Source organism: Vulpes vulpes, chromosome 2 (assembly GCF_048418805.1).
Source record: "Vulpes vulpes isolate BD-2025 chromosome 2, VulVul3, whole genome shotgun sequence".
NCBI lineage: Eukaryota > Metazoa > Chordata > Mammalia > Carnivora > Canidae > Vulpes > Vulpes vulpes.
The window spans coordinates 47,518,870-47,534,548 of NC_132781.1; the positions used below are offsets into that span (position 1 = coordinate 47,518,870).

Genomic DNA, 15,679 nt, shown 5'->3' on the forward strand with positions numbered 1-15,679 from the left:
TAGGCACACAGTTTGATGAGTTTTGACAAATGCATGTAACCCCCCCACCATCATCTGTCACTCCAGAATGTTCCCACCTGGTTTTTTCCTGTCAAACCCTCCTCAACCCCCAGCCCCAGGCAATCGCTGATCTGTTTTATCACTACAGATTTGTTTTTGCCTTTTTTAGAACTTCATGGAGGTGGAATTGCACAATACGAGCTTCTTTTACTTAGCACAAGAGCTTAAGCTTCATCCATGCTGTTGCATATATATGAGTACTTTACTCCTTTTTATTGCTGAGGAGTATTCTGTTGTATGGATATACCACAACTTGTCCTTCCCGTTGATGGTTATTTGGGTTGTTTCCAGTTTGGGTCAATGAAGAGTAAAGCTGCCATGGACAGCTGGGTTCAGTTCTTTGTGTGGGCATTAGGTCTTCATTTCCTGATTTTGTCCTGTTTCTCAGTGTGGCCCTAACAGGGTCTCTACTACCCCTCTTAGGGTTACAGTGTAGGAGGCATGGGGAATACAACATGGGCCACTGGAAGGGACTGGGCGAGGCCATGGGCATTTTGGCAGCTGCCATCCCTGAGCCAGTGAGAAGTGTGCCAGGGCTTGCCCTGGAATTCCCTTGGGTGAGCAGCTGTGAGGTAGGAAACCTCTGTTTTCCTTGGCTGCTCCATCTTGACCTGTCAGGCTTCATGCTGTGGGCTGGCAAGGCTGGACTTGTGCAGGCCTGCCTATGAGCTCCAGCAGCTGATGGGAGTGTGGAAGCTGGCCGGTCTCCTAGGCAGGTCTTCCGAGCCCTTCTTAGCCCCATGTTCTATCTACCTGCCATGATGAAGCTAGCTACATAGGCTCTCAGAGAGCTTTGGGGTCTTTATCTGTAAAATGGAGCCCTATCCCCTGCCTGGCCCATCTCAAGGAGATGGCTGCGAACCCAGGGAGATGAGGCGTATGGACTGGGTTTGGGATCTGAGAGGCCTTACTGATGGACCATGCAGAAGGAAGAATCCTTCTGCCGTCCTTGGCTCCCACTGTGAGCTATGCACCAAATCTTGCTCTTGTGCCAAATAAAACCTGGGAGCTCCTAAGGGTGGGTTCTGTCTCCTGCAGTCATGGCTGGCTTTGTGGATGTGTAACCAATGTAGCTGCATGGAACCCCACGCCCAGGAAGGCCCTGTACTTCGTTTTCATACTCTGCTGTCACTGCTATGAAACTCTTAATTTTTAAATAAGGGGCTCCACACTTTTATTCTGTACTGAGCCCCACAAACTACATAGTTAGTCCTAGCTCTGGCTCTGCGGGCAGGGCCTGATTTCCCTTCCTAGGGCAGCTGGGCAGAGGATCAGATACAGCAACTTCATAAGTGAACCTTCCCACCAGAGGAAGGAAATGAGGGAGATGCTCCCAGAGAGCAGGGCCACCTGGGTGAGTCAGCATGTGGTCCCTGGACAATGTGAGCTGAAGGAAGCCTCGGGGAGGTGCTTGAGCTGGACTTAGAAGGACATAGAATTGATGGCATCCTGGGGTTCAAGGAGGGGAAGGAAGACAGCAAGAAACCTCTGGGAGAGATGCAGGGCCTACAGAATAGGCAGGGCTGTGGGCCCCTGATATTTAGGCTCCAGGCCTAGCTGTGACCCAAGCCGACTCATAGGCCCTCCCAGCCTGTTTCCTCAGTGATGACATGTGAATCTTAGCATGTGCAAAGGGGTCTGAACACATGCACAACTAACAAGTGCTGTCCCCGTGAGCAGAGCTGAGCATCTGCCATTTGGGAGTGGCTTAGGAAACCAGTGCCTCTCCTGGTCTGTCTCAGAGGAAGACAGTGATCCCTGGCTGCCAATGTGGGAACCCCAGACCTTGGCTCATGTCTCCTGAGGTAAGTGCATGTGGGTGGTGGCAGCCCAGGTAGACGCCACATTGGCAGACAGTGGAACCACTCTAAGGAACCAGACAGTGACGGTCCTCTGTTGCCACAGGTACTCAACCTTTATTTCTCTACCAACTGCATGTCCACAGATGGGTACAAGGCCCTGCCACCCTTCCCAACCTTAAGATCTCCCTTCCCTTCAGCAGGAGAGAAGCAGAGGATCTCTGTGGGCTGGTGTCTGGGGGAGCCCTGCCCAACTCTCTTGTGGTCTCTCTGGAGACTTTGAGAGAGGGGAGGGACAAGAGGTGGGATAAGAGGCCACAGAACCTGGAGCCCATTTGCTTAATCTTTGCCAAGGGGCAAAAGCTGAGTTAAAAGAACATTTGCATTCACCAAACACTCTTTTCCCATCATCAGACACGGTCCACGTAGACACACATTCCTCCAGCAAGGAAGGAGGGGGAAGACGTGCCCTTGGGTGACTAGCCATTTTTAGTGACATCCTTGCAGCTCATGGGTATGTGGCACTGGGGGCAAAGAGTGACGCCAAAAGTCTGATTCTGGGGATTCGGAATCACCCAGCCGTGCAGACTATGGTATGATGCATACGGGATTGGGCTGGAAGGGTACAGTGACCAGGTAGCCAAGGATGTCTGGGGTCTTAGGCACCAGGGACACGAAGGGCAAATCTGGCCTCTGCTTGGCAGGCTGGGCAGCACCGAGAGAGAGACTTGGCATGTCTCATTTGTTTAGGATGGGAAAATTGGAGTCTGGGAGTGCCCAGAGCAAGGCGGGCAAGCCAGCGGTCTCCTAGAAGTGGATCTTTGCCCTCTCCTACTACCATGTGCCTCTCTCTGACCTCCTAACCCCTGAACATATAAACAGCAAGAGGCTCAAGCCCTCGTGAGTCCTCTGTTTTGTGGAAACAGAGTATAGGGGGCTTGTCTACCCTCGCTGTGCACAGTTGGGCCCAGATGTACCCCCCTCACCCCTAACTGATCAGGCCCCAGACCAGACACTAAGTGAGAGGTCAGAGATGGCAAAATTCTGGGAGTCCTTCATCAGTATAGAGGCACCAGTCACCAAGTAAATGCCCAGCCTCCAAGCAAGCGGGTGCCTGCTCTAGAATGTGCTCACGGATTTGGGGGTGGAGGTCCATGTCTGGATCTGGCTTCTGGGCAGATTCCTCCCAGGCTGCAGCTCCTGGGCTAGAGCTTCATGGCTGAACTTCCCAGTAGACTCCCAGTTACATGAATTATAGAGCCCCCCATGCGGACGGAAGCAGGGACAGAGACCCCTGGCAGGGCCCAGTGAGCAAGCGATGAGTGTGATGGCAGTGTGGAGAGTATGGGTGGACGCTTGGGCATCATCAATCTGAGGTACACACTGGAGACTCCACTCTGTTCCTGGCACTCACTTGTGGTCCTTTTCTTCTGGAAGAAAAACCCAAGAGCACACTAAGTACACATTCACACTGGGTCCTTCTAGCTCCTTTCATGCTCCATTTCTCCTGGAACAGTTACATTCTCCACAGCATTCACCAGTGGATCCCCAGTCCCACTGCGTCTCCCAAGGCAGCCCCACTGATGTCCCCTGGACCTCCTTCACTCCACATGTTCTATCAACACCCCCGGGCCACCCCAGGGCATATTTTCCTCTTGATTTTCAATTTGGGGAATAACTACTCAGTATGATGAGATCCAGAAACTGATTGCATCAACTCTTCATTCACCCCATACACTCAGGCCTGCTGATTTTACCACCTACATCTCTTGAGTTCATCTCTTCCCCCTGCTGCCCCCAGGCTTCCAGTCCTCTCAGCCTTCCCCTTCAACCCTATCTTAACACACCATAATGCTCCTGCCCCTGGCATCACCCTACAAATCCAGGCTGTCTATCCTCTTTGGTGACTCTCCATTGCCTTCCGAGTAAAGTGCAGGCCCACCTTATACCCTGGACTCTCCCCTGGAGAGTCCTCACTCAGTTTCTCCAGGCCTCTTCTCTCCTCAGTCTGGCCTACTGGCCTCTGCCTGACAGTTGCTCAGCCACACCTGGGTACAGCCAAGAGATGGGGCAAGAGGACCCCCACCGCTGCCCCCTCACCTACCCGCTGGGGCTGACTGGGCATCCGCAATTCTCCCCAGGACACATCCCTCATAAATCACACGGAAGCTGCGAGCGTCAAGCCTCCGCAAAACTTCCCTAAAAGGCTACCAGGCTGACTTGGGAACGTAACAGGGTCCCCTCTCCCACCCCCGCCCCATCCGGCTTTAGGAGGCCCGAGGGACTGCAGCCACATGGGGCAGAGCTGTTTGGGCTTGCAGCACACCATTCCACCTCTCAGATGTGACCACAGATGAGCAGTCTGAGTCTTTCCTGTGGGCCCCACACCACTCCCTACAGCAGACCGCCACCCTTTCAAGCCAAGCCTCACCAGGACCATAGTCAACATCTAAGGTTAATGCTAGAGGTGGAGGTGTTGCCCAGAACCAGCTCACCCTGGGCTGGCTCATTGTCTCCCCTCAGACCAGCTCAACATAGCTCATCAGCCTCCCTGCCTTACCCCTCCTATCTGTCCTCCATGGTTTCTCCAGTCTTTTCCATGCTTCCACCCTTCTGCGGCTCTCATTGCCATGAGGATAATGTCCAGGGTCCTTCCCTTGGCATTCAAGCCCCTTTCCACATTCTAGTCTCACCTCTCTACACTGCTCTCTGAGCCCCAGCCCCAGGAGAGACACCAAACCATACTAGCCTAGCTCTTTCTCTACCAAGTTCTGTCCTCCTCTTTCAAACCTTTGCTTAGGCCTTACCTCTTCTAGAAATCATCTCCAACCTTGCCCCAGCAGGGACTGCTCCCTCCTTAACCCTTCCAACATGCCCCATCCTGTTAGGGGCCCCTTTCCTCCCCCCAGGCCACCATCCTGCAGCCAGTACTGAACAATGCCCAAGACATAGGCTTTTTCCCATTGGCTAAGAAATTTTCTCAAGAAAATACATTGAACCCATTGACAGTTGTGGCTGCTAAGGAAGGCTCTCAAGGAGGACAGAGAAGCTTCCTGAGCTGCCAAAAAGGCTTGACCTCACAGATGAGTTAGTGTGATTAAGGCTGGCCAGTGGATTTCCTGGTAGACCCCTGTGCTTCAGCCAGAAATGGGGAAGCCCTGGGCCCCTGAGGATGGCCTATGGCCTATGAAATAGGCCATAGACCTATTTCACCTTCTTCAGCTCCCTAGGAGTATCCATGGTGGGTGGGTCAGAAATAACCATACAGGGAGCAAAATGCCTTGTCCAGCTCCCTGCTACCTCACCCATGATTCCCACAAGGCCTTGCTCTGGCTGAGCCCCTGCCTCCACCCTCAGGGGAGTCCCTCTATGTGTGTCTGGTCACCCTATGGACAGACCTGTGGAGGGTGAGCTTCTCTTTAATAAGATAAAATGTTTACAGTGGTCAGGAAGACTGGCCAGCGTGGGAGATAGGAGCCGATTGATTGCCTTGGCCCCTATGGAATGACAAGTATGTGATCTATTTATAGCCCCCCAACTCCAGGCTCCCTCCCCTGAGGCTGGGACACATTCCTGCCAGAGATGGCCCTCAAGGACCCAGCTGCTCCAGGGCAGGCCTTGGCCATGGCTGGGCCTAATCCAGACCCCCCAGAGCAGCCTGGCCATGGGGCTGCTGCCTTGGCTCAAGCTCCCAGGAACAGTGAGTTTTTTGCCCCTGCTTCTTCCCCGTCTAGGCAGCTCTGACAATGAGAAGATGCTGCCTCCTTTGCCCTTGGGAGGTTCAGAGTCACCCTCTCTGAAGCTCCATCACCAGCAGAGGTCAGCAGACTTCTCTACACACTGCCCCCAGCCCTGACCCTGCCATTCTTCCTCCATCACTGGGTTAAGGCAGACCCAGAGCTGTGAGCTCAGAAACAGAGAACCCCCTCTTCCACCCTCCTACAAGGTGATACCAAAGAGGCCAATCCAGTATGGCCTGGAGTCCCAGAGGTAGTCAGTGGCTGCCCACTCCACGTCTGGGAGATTGTCCTGAGAATGCCTGCATAAAGACAGGCTAGGTTCAGAGAAGTCAGAGGCCAAGGCCCAGAGGAGGGTACAGTGGGCCTAGCCATGCAGGGTTGGTGGCAAGTGAAGAGAGGGAGACAGCATGGTCCTGAGTGGTGCTCCTGGCCCCTGTAGGGTAAGATCCTGCAGATACCACAGGTCAGAGCCACCAGACCAGAGCTCCTTCTTATCCTCCACTTGGTGATCCAAGAATACTTCTTTCTCTGTACAGACGGAAGCCTGGGAGCAGAGGCAGGTAGGGAGGTAGACAGGGAAGCAGGCTAGAGGCAAGCAGGGTGGGGGGCTTGTCTGCGGCTTCCCACTCACCATCCATGTGGTTCCGGGATAGGTACTTGAGGGCTTCATCAAGCAGGATGACAGGCAGAGATATCTGGAGCACCACCACCCACTGGCGCCCGCTCAGTGGGGTCACCTGGAAAATAAGCTGGGGAGGGGAGACGTTTGGTTAAAGGAAGGACTTCTTGTGCCCCTGCCATCCACCTCATCCACCTGTTTCATACACCGGCTACAACGGACTCTTCCTGAGCATGTCCGAGATGCTCCTTGAGGTGCCGCCTCCAGATCCTTGTTTACCCTCGTTCCTCTGCCAGAAGTGCCCTCCTCTGCCCTCCCCCAATGACCAAATGCTCTTGGTCCTGTTTGAGAAGTGGGAAGGATTCTGTACTGAGAAAGAACAAAATCTTTCCTCCCGCCCTCACCTTGGGAGATTCCCCACAGAAAGAGGTCTTATCTCCACCTCTTTGTTCCCCAAGAGTGAGGGCTCCCATAGCACAGGCTACCTGTACCAAGCACATTCAGATCTCCCCACTCCCAGTCCTCCAGGCAGCTTCCATAGTAAAAGGGCCACCCTGGTCCTCTCAGTGACCAACCCAGGGCCCAAATGTCACAGGAGGGTTTGGATCCTGTCACAGAAGAGGATTGGGGCAGGGCAGAAACTCACCGGCAGGGGTGGCACCAGCAGGATGAGAAAGTGCAGGGCCATGGACATGGCCACAGCTGCCAGCAGCCAAGGGTTCAGCCAGGGTGGCATCCGCAGTAGCGACTGGTTCTCTGAGACACTGCCAAGAGCACAGGGTGCTCATCTCAGGCCAGGATGGGAGCAGGCGCTGCTGGGGGCACCCGTCCACCCATGTGGAGGTGTGTGTGGGGTGGCCTGGGGCCTCAGCATTTCCCTAACCGGGCCTACAGACTGGACCACTTTTGGGAGGCCAGTGTAGCCAGGAGGAGTGTGTCTGCTCAGCCACACTGGCCTGTCCTAGGGCTTGGATGCCCTTTCTCTGTCCCTCAGACCCAATCTTGGCCCCTCCACTTACTCAGGCCCCAATCTTGGCCCTCTTTGTTCCCTAGATCTCAAGTCTGGCCCACTCGTTCTCAAAACCCACTTTGGGACCTGTCTGACCCTCAGGTCCTAATCTTGAACCCCATGATCCTTAGGCCACAGTCCTGAATACCTCTGACCCCAATTCTGGGCTCTGACTGGCTCTCAGCCTCCACACTTAGGTCTCAACCCCCATTTCTAACCCTCTGCCCAGCCCACCTGTTGAGGGCATTGCACATTTCAATGGTCACCAGCACAGACAAGGCCATGGTTGTGGGAAAGCGTGATTCGAAGACCTCGCAGTCAATGTCGGCAAAGAGTGGGTTGTCCTCGGAGCACTTCAGGAAGTTCCTCTGAGGGCACCAAGAAGGAGTGGGGTGGGGTTGGGGAAAACAGTGGTCAGGGGAGGGGCCAGTATGTGGGAAGAAGGAAGCCTCACTCAAACCACATCTGAGGACATAATACAACCAGTGGGCAAAGTGCTGCCATGCGGTGGACCCAAGGAGGGGTGCCCACCCAGAATGGGGTTGGACAGGCTACACTGTGCCAGGGAAAAGGGAGGTCACCCTGGGGTGGGCGTGCAGAGGGACAGAGGGAGAGCAGCTAGCATTAGGATGGGGAGGACAGAAGAGGGTCTTGGGATCAGAGGGAGGATGCAGGCTTTACTTTGAGGCTTCATGGGGCACCCTGAGTATTGGAGGTGCAGGAATAGGGGTGGTGATTTACTGAGACCACAGAATAAGTCAATGCATATGAAAATCAATCAGCCAAACTGCTTGAATAGAATTCACCTTTGGTGGGTAAACAAAGGCTGCATGTATCCTAATCACTGTTATTAAACAAGATTTTATTCATATCTCCTTCCATTTCTGCCACTGAAATTGAGCTCTACCAGACTTGGCTTTTGCTAGGGTGCCTGGGTGGCTCACTTGGTTAAGCATCTGCCTTGGCTTCAGCTCATGAAGCTGGGGTCCTGGGATTAAGCCCTACATCAAGCAGTCCAGCTCCCTGCTCAACAGGGTAATTGGCTTCTCCTTCTCCCTCTGCCCCTCCCCTCACTCGTGTTTTTTTTTTCTCGCTCTCTCTCCCCATCTCTCACTCTCTCTCTCTCAAATAAATACATAACATCTTAAAAAAAGAGACTTGCCTTTTGCTTACAACATGGGTTAATGAATTGCTAGGTGCAGGCTTACTACATGGCTTCTTCATAATTAAGCAGCAGCTCTCAGAGCTCTGTAGGGGAAGTGGCTCTTGCCCCTGCAGTCCCAGGGGAGAGTTTTCTTCCTGTTCATAGACTTTGCTCATAGATTCTGCTGTGATAAGATGCTGAGTTGAGGACATGCGTGACAATTTCTGTTTTGTTCTCTCCCACAATACTGGGATGAATGTTCATAACGGTTCAACAGCTCCCTTCTCCAATAATAAAAATCTGTTCCCTGGACTTTCATCTGAACACAGAGATCTTTTAAGCTAAAGGTTTAAAAACTGGACCCACATGCTATAAAAATAACCCTCAAAGAGAAATCTATAAAATGACAGGCTGTCTGAGCTCCTGTCCAGTAATTAGATCCCTGTTTTCCCACACTGCATAAAAATGGCTAAGGTGACTGCCAGCCAGAAGGGGCCGCTAGCACTTTCCCCTTCTCTCTCACACAAGATGAAAAATTATTAAAAACTCTGGCTTGGCTAGATTTCTTATTTTAACAAGGAGATGGAGATTCTTACCTTATTTAAATCAACAGTGGGATTTTCTCCAAAAACCAAGCTCTAGTATTTGGGACAAGTGCATGTTTTTATTTGGCACTGATCATATTGCAGAGAAAATGTCCTAACATTTGATTTCCATCCAGAGAACAAGAGGACCAAATACCTCTTCCTATTGTACCACTGTGGTCAGGCCCCACTTCTCCAGATCTTAATGGCCCATGCAAACACATGCACACAAATACAGCGTATACACCTCCCACACAGGCATGTGCAGTCCTAGATCCTTATGCATGTGCAGAGGGAAAAAAATACAAACAGGCTCACATCAAGATGCGTCAATAGATAAATGCCCTGCCCAGTTCAGACCTTCTGGGTTTTACCAGTATGCATCTGCTACATACATGCATTATGTCCCAGGTCATGGTCACAGTGTGGTCTCTTGAATTGTTTATTAGAAGGTACTCAGGGCTGGAACTTCTGTCTCATAGGTTCACTGTGAGCCTTGTAGGGATGGGGGCTTGTTTCTTTGGGTGATGCCACTGTTCCACTTGCTCCTTGCCTTTGCCTCCCTGCTTATATCCTATGTACCTTATCCTGCAAAGCCTCCTCTGTGTTTCATTAACTTAATAACGATACAACTCTTACTACGTGCCAGATGGTCTAAGCACTTTACAAGTATTGACTCAGCTAATCCTCCTGATAGCCTTCTGAGGCTGAGGTGGGGACTATTATTACCCATTTTATAGATGAGGAAATTAATAGAGAGGTTAAGTAGCCTGCCCAAAGTTACATAACCAGTGTACAGTGGAACTAGGGTGTGAGCCCCTGACTAGGGTCATGCCCCTTGGTAGTCCCCTAACCAAATGACTGGGAGGAGGACTAACGACTTCTCTGGCTCAGGAGTTGGGCTGCTATCTCTAGGTTTCCAGTGGCTTCTGAGCTTGGCTCCTTAGATGATGGGTGTCTATGTATGCGTATAGGGGTAGGGAGGCACAGCCATTGGCCAACCACAAGGTTCTGGACCCCTTCTCCCTGGAACCCCAACAACTGCTTGGGTTGTGAGTTCTACCTCAGGAATAACCCCAACAATGTCCCTGGCCGTCCTTGCTTACCAGTTGGTAGAAGGTGACGTGAGGTCCCTCGGCATCATATAGGAACCACCAGGTGGCGGCAGCCACTGTGGCCAGGCCTACGTACACTGCAAGGAGGGCAGGAGGAAGCTGGCTATAGTGGATTGCTGTGGTGTTCTGTAATCCATTTCTCCTTCCTAACAATCCCTCAAATTGGTCAGGGAACCACTCTCTCCCTTTCTGAGCCCTGTGGTTTGCAGAACCCATCCATAGTAACAGTGGTGGGTCTTGATTGGCAAGCAGCAATCTGCCACACCCCTGGCCGTGGTGATTGGCTAGGAGATAAGGAGGTGACCCAATGGGCCAAAAACAGGTCTGAGGCTTTTATCATATTACTGAGGGATAGATAGCTCTCTCTTCTGTTGAATTTGGGATTGTATTGGAGTAAACATGAGGGCTACAGCTGCAGCAGCCATCATTCTACTCCAAGGGGCACCTGCCTGAGAATGGAGCTGAGGCACAGCCAAAATACACCAAGGCCTGGATCCAGCCATGCCTGAGGCTTGATCTAGTCTTTCCCATTAGATGAGTCCACAGTTTCTTTTGGCATAAGCCAGGCTCAGTCATATTGTCTATAGTTTGCAAGCCTAACTGATAGAAGCTCTCAGGAAGCTCCTGAAACCCGACCAAGGACCCCACTTACCTCCAATAGCCAGATATCGAAAAAAGAGCCAGCCACTGATAAGGGCCTCATGAGGGTTCCTCGGCAGCTTTTCCATGATGTCCAGGTCTGGTGGGTTGAAGCCCAGGGCTGTGGCAGGTAGGCCATCTGTCACCAGGTTCACCCAGAGCAGCTGCACGGGGATCAGGGCTTCCGGGAGGCCCAGAATTGCCGTGAGGAAGATGCTGGAACCAGAGTCATAGGCTTTAGTCCCCAGCAACTGGAGGGTCTAGCTCCTACTCATACCCCAGGCTGGGAAGCTCACTTGCCGTGACCACAGGAGCCCCATCTCACTTTGCTAGTTCTTACGCATGTGAGACTTGTGTGTACATGGCTCTGGCTCCCACTGGGCCACTCCTGTCCCCCACCCCCACCCCCACCCCTGTCTCAGCTCTGGAGCCTGGGCAAATCTGCTCTCCAGGCCTCTCCTGTTAGGCTGTTAACTCCTCCCTAGGGCATGTACACATGTGGACAACGCATACTGGGTACATACACATTGTTTACAGCCAGGAGCAAGGCTTAGCACAGGCCCCACAGTCGCACAAACACAAGTAAACACCCATGTGCCTGCCCGGACAGGCGGAGATGGCAGAGTTCCAGGTGTCCAGGAAGGCACCTGCTCACCATCCCCCATGGGCATCTCTCACACGTGAACTGAAGTGGGTACAAATCACACCCCGGCACAAGCCCTCCATGCTTATACCTATGCCCAAAGATGAGCGTGTGTCCACATAACTTCCATTCGGGTACACACACCACGCTCACACGTGACCATGTGCTCACATTCACATACACACGTGAGCACATTACTGCCCAAAAGTGGGGCTGGCTGTCCTGTCTTGCCAACTCTAAATGTAGGAGTTACAGTTAGAGGGATGACAGTAGACTTTTTAGGCACCTCTTTGGGGACTGGGGTACATCAAAGGAGGATTGATGAGGTGCTCCTGCCCCTGCCCTCCTTGAGGCAAGACCCTAGGAGTCTCTAGCCAGGGCAAGACATGTGTCCCTCTATCCCTACAGACCCATCACAGGAACAGGCGTTTTCCTTAATGACCTAGAGCTGGTCCAGAGGGCTGGGAAGAGGAAATAAAGGGCCTCACCAGACAACCTCGCCTACATTGGAAGAGATGAGGTAGCGGATGAATTGCTTCATGTTGTTGTAGATGGCCCGGCCCTCCTCCACTGCAGCCACGATGGAGGCAAAGTTGTCATCTGACAGCACCATCTCAGCTGCTGACTTGGCTACAGCTGTACCAGAGCCCATGGCAATGCCAATTTCTGCTTTCTTCAGAGCCGGGGCATCATTCACCCCATCTCCAGTCTAAGGGCCAAGTTAGGAAGGATCATGCCTAAGAAACTTCACTTCCTCTTCCTTGACTCCCCCCCACCCCGAGATCAGAGGATGTCCCCAGGAAAGCAGACAGCTGAACAGAACAAATGGTGAGGTTGAGAATGAACTTAGAGACTGGGCTGGGGATGAAGTTAAGGGGAAGAAAGGGTTGCAGACACGGACAAATTTGAAGAGAAGATCAAGTTGAAGGTCAGGGAAGATGGTGATGTGGACTTGGGAAGAGGGTGGACGGGTCACTGATGATGGTGGAGATGAAATTCAGATTGGATGCAGAATAGGGGTTAGGGGCAAAGTTAGGTTAAGTCAGGGATGAGATCAAGGTGATGGCTCAGGTAAAGGACCAGGCAGGTGTTATAGTTAAGGTAAAGGTTGGAGCCAGGGTGAAGGTCAAGGTCAACACTGGACTCAGGCTCAAAATTTAAAAATTAGACTAAGGTAAAGGTCAGGTCAAAGTCAGAGGCCAAATCAAGGTTATAATCCACATCAGGAGTAAGGTCTTAATCAAGGTTGGAGTTGCAGTCAAGGTCAAGATTAGAGGCCAGATGAAGTTGAGGTCTACATAAAGTATTGGGTTAGGTATCAAGGTCAATGCAAAGCATCAGGTCAGGGTTCAGGTCAAGACTGCAGCCCCTAACAGGGTTGAGCTCAAAGTAAAGATCAAATTAAGATGGTCAAGTTGAAGGTCAGGAACCAAGTCAACACAGAGGTCAAAAATAAAGTCAAGAACCAGGTTACAATTGTAGTCAAGTCAAGATTGGTGCCTAGCTCCATATCAAGGTCAAGACTGGGCCACAGGTTAATATTAAAGTCAAGGTGAAGAACTGGGGGCTAGAGGTTAACGGAAGCCAGGTCAGGAGTGAGACTGGGGTCAAGAATCAGATTAGCATTGGTGAATAGATCTGTAATCAAGAATGAGACAAAACAAAAAATGGCCCAAACAAAATGTCCATCCAAAGGTGAATGGATTAACTATGGTTATATTTACACAGTGGAATGCTACTTAGTGATAAAAAAGCAATCATCTACTAATACCCAAAACAACATGGATAAATTTCAAAATAAAGAAGCCAGACACAAGAGTATTCATAACTGTATGCTCCCATTCATATGAAAATCTAGGACAGGCAATCTGTGGTGGAAAAATGGCTTGTTGTGGGAGAGGGGCCTGATGGGGAAGGTACATGAAGGAACTTCATGGGTCCATAGTAATGTTCCTTATCTTTTTTTAAAGATTTTATTTATTCATAAAGACAGAGAGAGGCAGAGACACAGGCAGAGCGGGAAGCAGGCTCCATGTAGGGAGCCTGACGTGGGACTCGATCCAGGGACTCCAGGATCACACCCCAGGCTGCAGGCAGCGCTAAACTGCTGCACCACCGGGGCTGCCCGTAATGTTCCTTATCTTGATAAGGGTTTGGATGACATGCAAAAGTGTGTCTGTACTTATCAAAACACATCAAATGAATGATATGTTTAAGACTTGTGCATTTCACTGCATGTAACTTTTTCCTCTAAAAGGAAAAAAAATAGAAGCACAAAGGAATGCTGCTCTCTATAGTATGCATTCTAACTATGTGAGGGAGAAATGTGCTGATGTCTGCAGCCTACTTTGAAATTTATTTAAGAAAAGATGGATTAAGGATGGATAGATGGATAGGTATGCACAAAGCAAATAGAATACTACTGGTAGAATCCAGATCATAGACGTTACAGGTTTTACTATAAACCTATCTTCATTTTTGTGTTTGAGATTTTTTTGTAATAAAATGTTGGAAAACCCAAGAATGAAGAAGAGGCAGGGGTTGTATCGGTTGCTTTCTAAGTTCTCTGGTCAGAGGTCCCCCAACGCCTCACCACCTCCACTAGGCTCCCAGCATGTGGCCTCACCATGGCGGTGACCTCGTTAAAGGACTGCAGGTTCTCTACAATTCGGGACTTGTGTGCAGGTTCCACACGGGCAAAACAGCACGCTGTGCGGCAGGCATGGCGCTGCTGCTCGGGGCTGAGGTCATCGAATTCGCGCCCCGTGTAGGCCTTGCTCACCACATCCTCTGCGTCCCTGAATATGCCAAGGCGGCGGCAGATGGCCACAGCCGTGGCTTTGTTGTCGCCTGTGATCATGACCACACGGATGCCGGCCCGGTGGCAACGTGCGATGCAAGCAGCCACCTCAGGCCTTGGAGGGTCCAGCATGCCCACGCAGCCCACGAAAGTCAGGTCCATCTGTAGCGAGGGGGCAGATGCAAGTGGGGCCTGGGCCCGTGCTCAACCTGTTACCTGCCCAGCCTCTTCAGGGAGACACATAGCTCCCGGCCCCGGGGCTCTACCCTGGCACCCACCTCGTACTGCACAAACTTGCTGCAGTCGTCCAGCTGCATGTCCTCCTTCCTTGGGGGTGCATCCCGGGTGGCCAGTGCCAGGCAGCGCAACGTGTCTGAGCCTGAGCCCCAATCCCGGATCTTGGCCAGGATCTGCTCCCTGGAGGTGGCATTCAGGGGTACTCTGTGGCTCCCCACTCGGACTGAGCTGCAGCGCTCGATGACACTCTCAGGAGCCCCCTGCATCATGGGGGAGGGCAGAAGCAGCTCTGTCAGTTAGGAGCCCTTGCTTCCTCCTCTTGCCTACCTGAGGATGGTTGATGGCTAGAAAAGGTGAAAGGCCGTCCAAAGGGACACAAAGCAAGATATGTACCAGATTCCATTCTCTGAGAGCTCAGAGTGGGAACCACATGGGCCTTGCTATGAGAATACCCAAAAAGAATGGGGGAGGGTTGGGGGCTGCCCATGGTGTGGCACCCCAAAGCTGAGAAAGTCTGCTGCAGCATTTGGGGAGGAGGGGGACAGGACTGGCAGGCCTCCTACATGTCCTGCCTCCCTGCCAACTTGGTGCTACTGGGATCCCAATTCTGTAGACGGCTCAGCAGTGTGGAGCAGTATGAGCCCTGCCTGGGGAACACAAATAGAGCCATGCTGAGGGTGTGGCTCTGGGAAGGTGTTCTTGGGTAACAGACTCCTCAGTAGCCTTGGGGCCTCACTTTAGGTCTTGCCCCAGGCCTGGGAATAGCTTCTGAACCCTCTACCAATCCTTTTCCCCTCTTCCCAAAGGGCACTCCAAATGATGTTTTCAAAGTGGTCTAAGATCCCAATACAGAAACTTTTTCATTTCAAAAAGGATTAAAACCTCCACTTCAGTATGAAGTTAGGGCTGTCATTCCTACTTCAGGTTGAAAAGCAGTGACAGGCATGATGGGCAGAAGTCTGGATGGGAGGCTTCCCTACCTAGGACTCAGTTTCCAGAACATGAAGCACCAAAGATGGGCATCAACCACCTCAATACCCCCCATCAGAGGTGAAAGGCCTCCGAGACCTCCCAGTTTGACATTGACATTAAGATGGAGGGACTGGGGCCCATGGAGGAGCAGAGGTGACCCCAAGGTTATGTGGCAGGCAGGGGTCCCTCAGCCCAGAGCTGGGACTGTGATGAGCGGCAGGCCTTGGCATCTGGCCCTGGCTTTATCTCCACCAAGACTGGATCCTGCTCCCAATTCCCCATGGCAGGCAACCACCCTAGTTCCTGATTTGCTGCTTT

The 15,679-nt window shown here is 51.9% G+C and overlaps 1 protein-coding gene across 5 annotated transcripts in view; it reads right to left on the reverse strand.

Annotated features, from left to right (window-relative positions):
- Positions 1-1,954: 1,954 nt before the first annotated feature.
- ATP2A3 (ATPase sarcoplasmic/endoplasmic reticulum Ca2+ transporting 3) overlaps positions 1,955-15,679 on the reverse strand; it is a 32,495-nt gene continuing 18,770 nt past the window's right edge. For 2 of the 5 annotated variants that reach the window (XM_025987913.2, XM_072747970.1), the window contains 9 exons: positions 14,431-14,649; positions 13,979-14,314; positions 11,841-12,061; positions 10,723-10,925; positions 10,062-10,147; positions 7,462-7,595; positions 6,865-6,982; positions 6,231-6,348; positions 1,955-3,286 (listed from right to left, as the gene is read on the reverse strand). In XM_025987913.2, the coding sequence (XP_025843698.1) occupies positions 3,270-3,286; positions 6,231-6,348; positions 6,865-6,982; positions 7,462-7,595; positions 10,062-10,147; positions 10,723-10,925; positions 11,841-12,061; positions 13,979-14,314; positions 14,431-14,649 (1,452 nt within the window). In that variant the 3' untranslated portion in view covers positions 1,955-3,269. Of the gene's footprint in view, positions 3,291-5,826; positions 5,899-6,230; positions 6,349-6,864; positions 6,983-7,461; positions 7,596-10,061; positions 10,148-10,722; positions 10,926-11,840; positions 12,062-13,978; positions 14,315-14,430; positions 14,650-15,679 lie in introns of all 5 variants that reach the window. The other 3 variants (XM_025987912.2, XM_025987914.2, XM_072747971.1) reach the window with 2 other exon arrangements.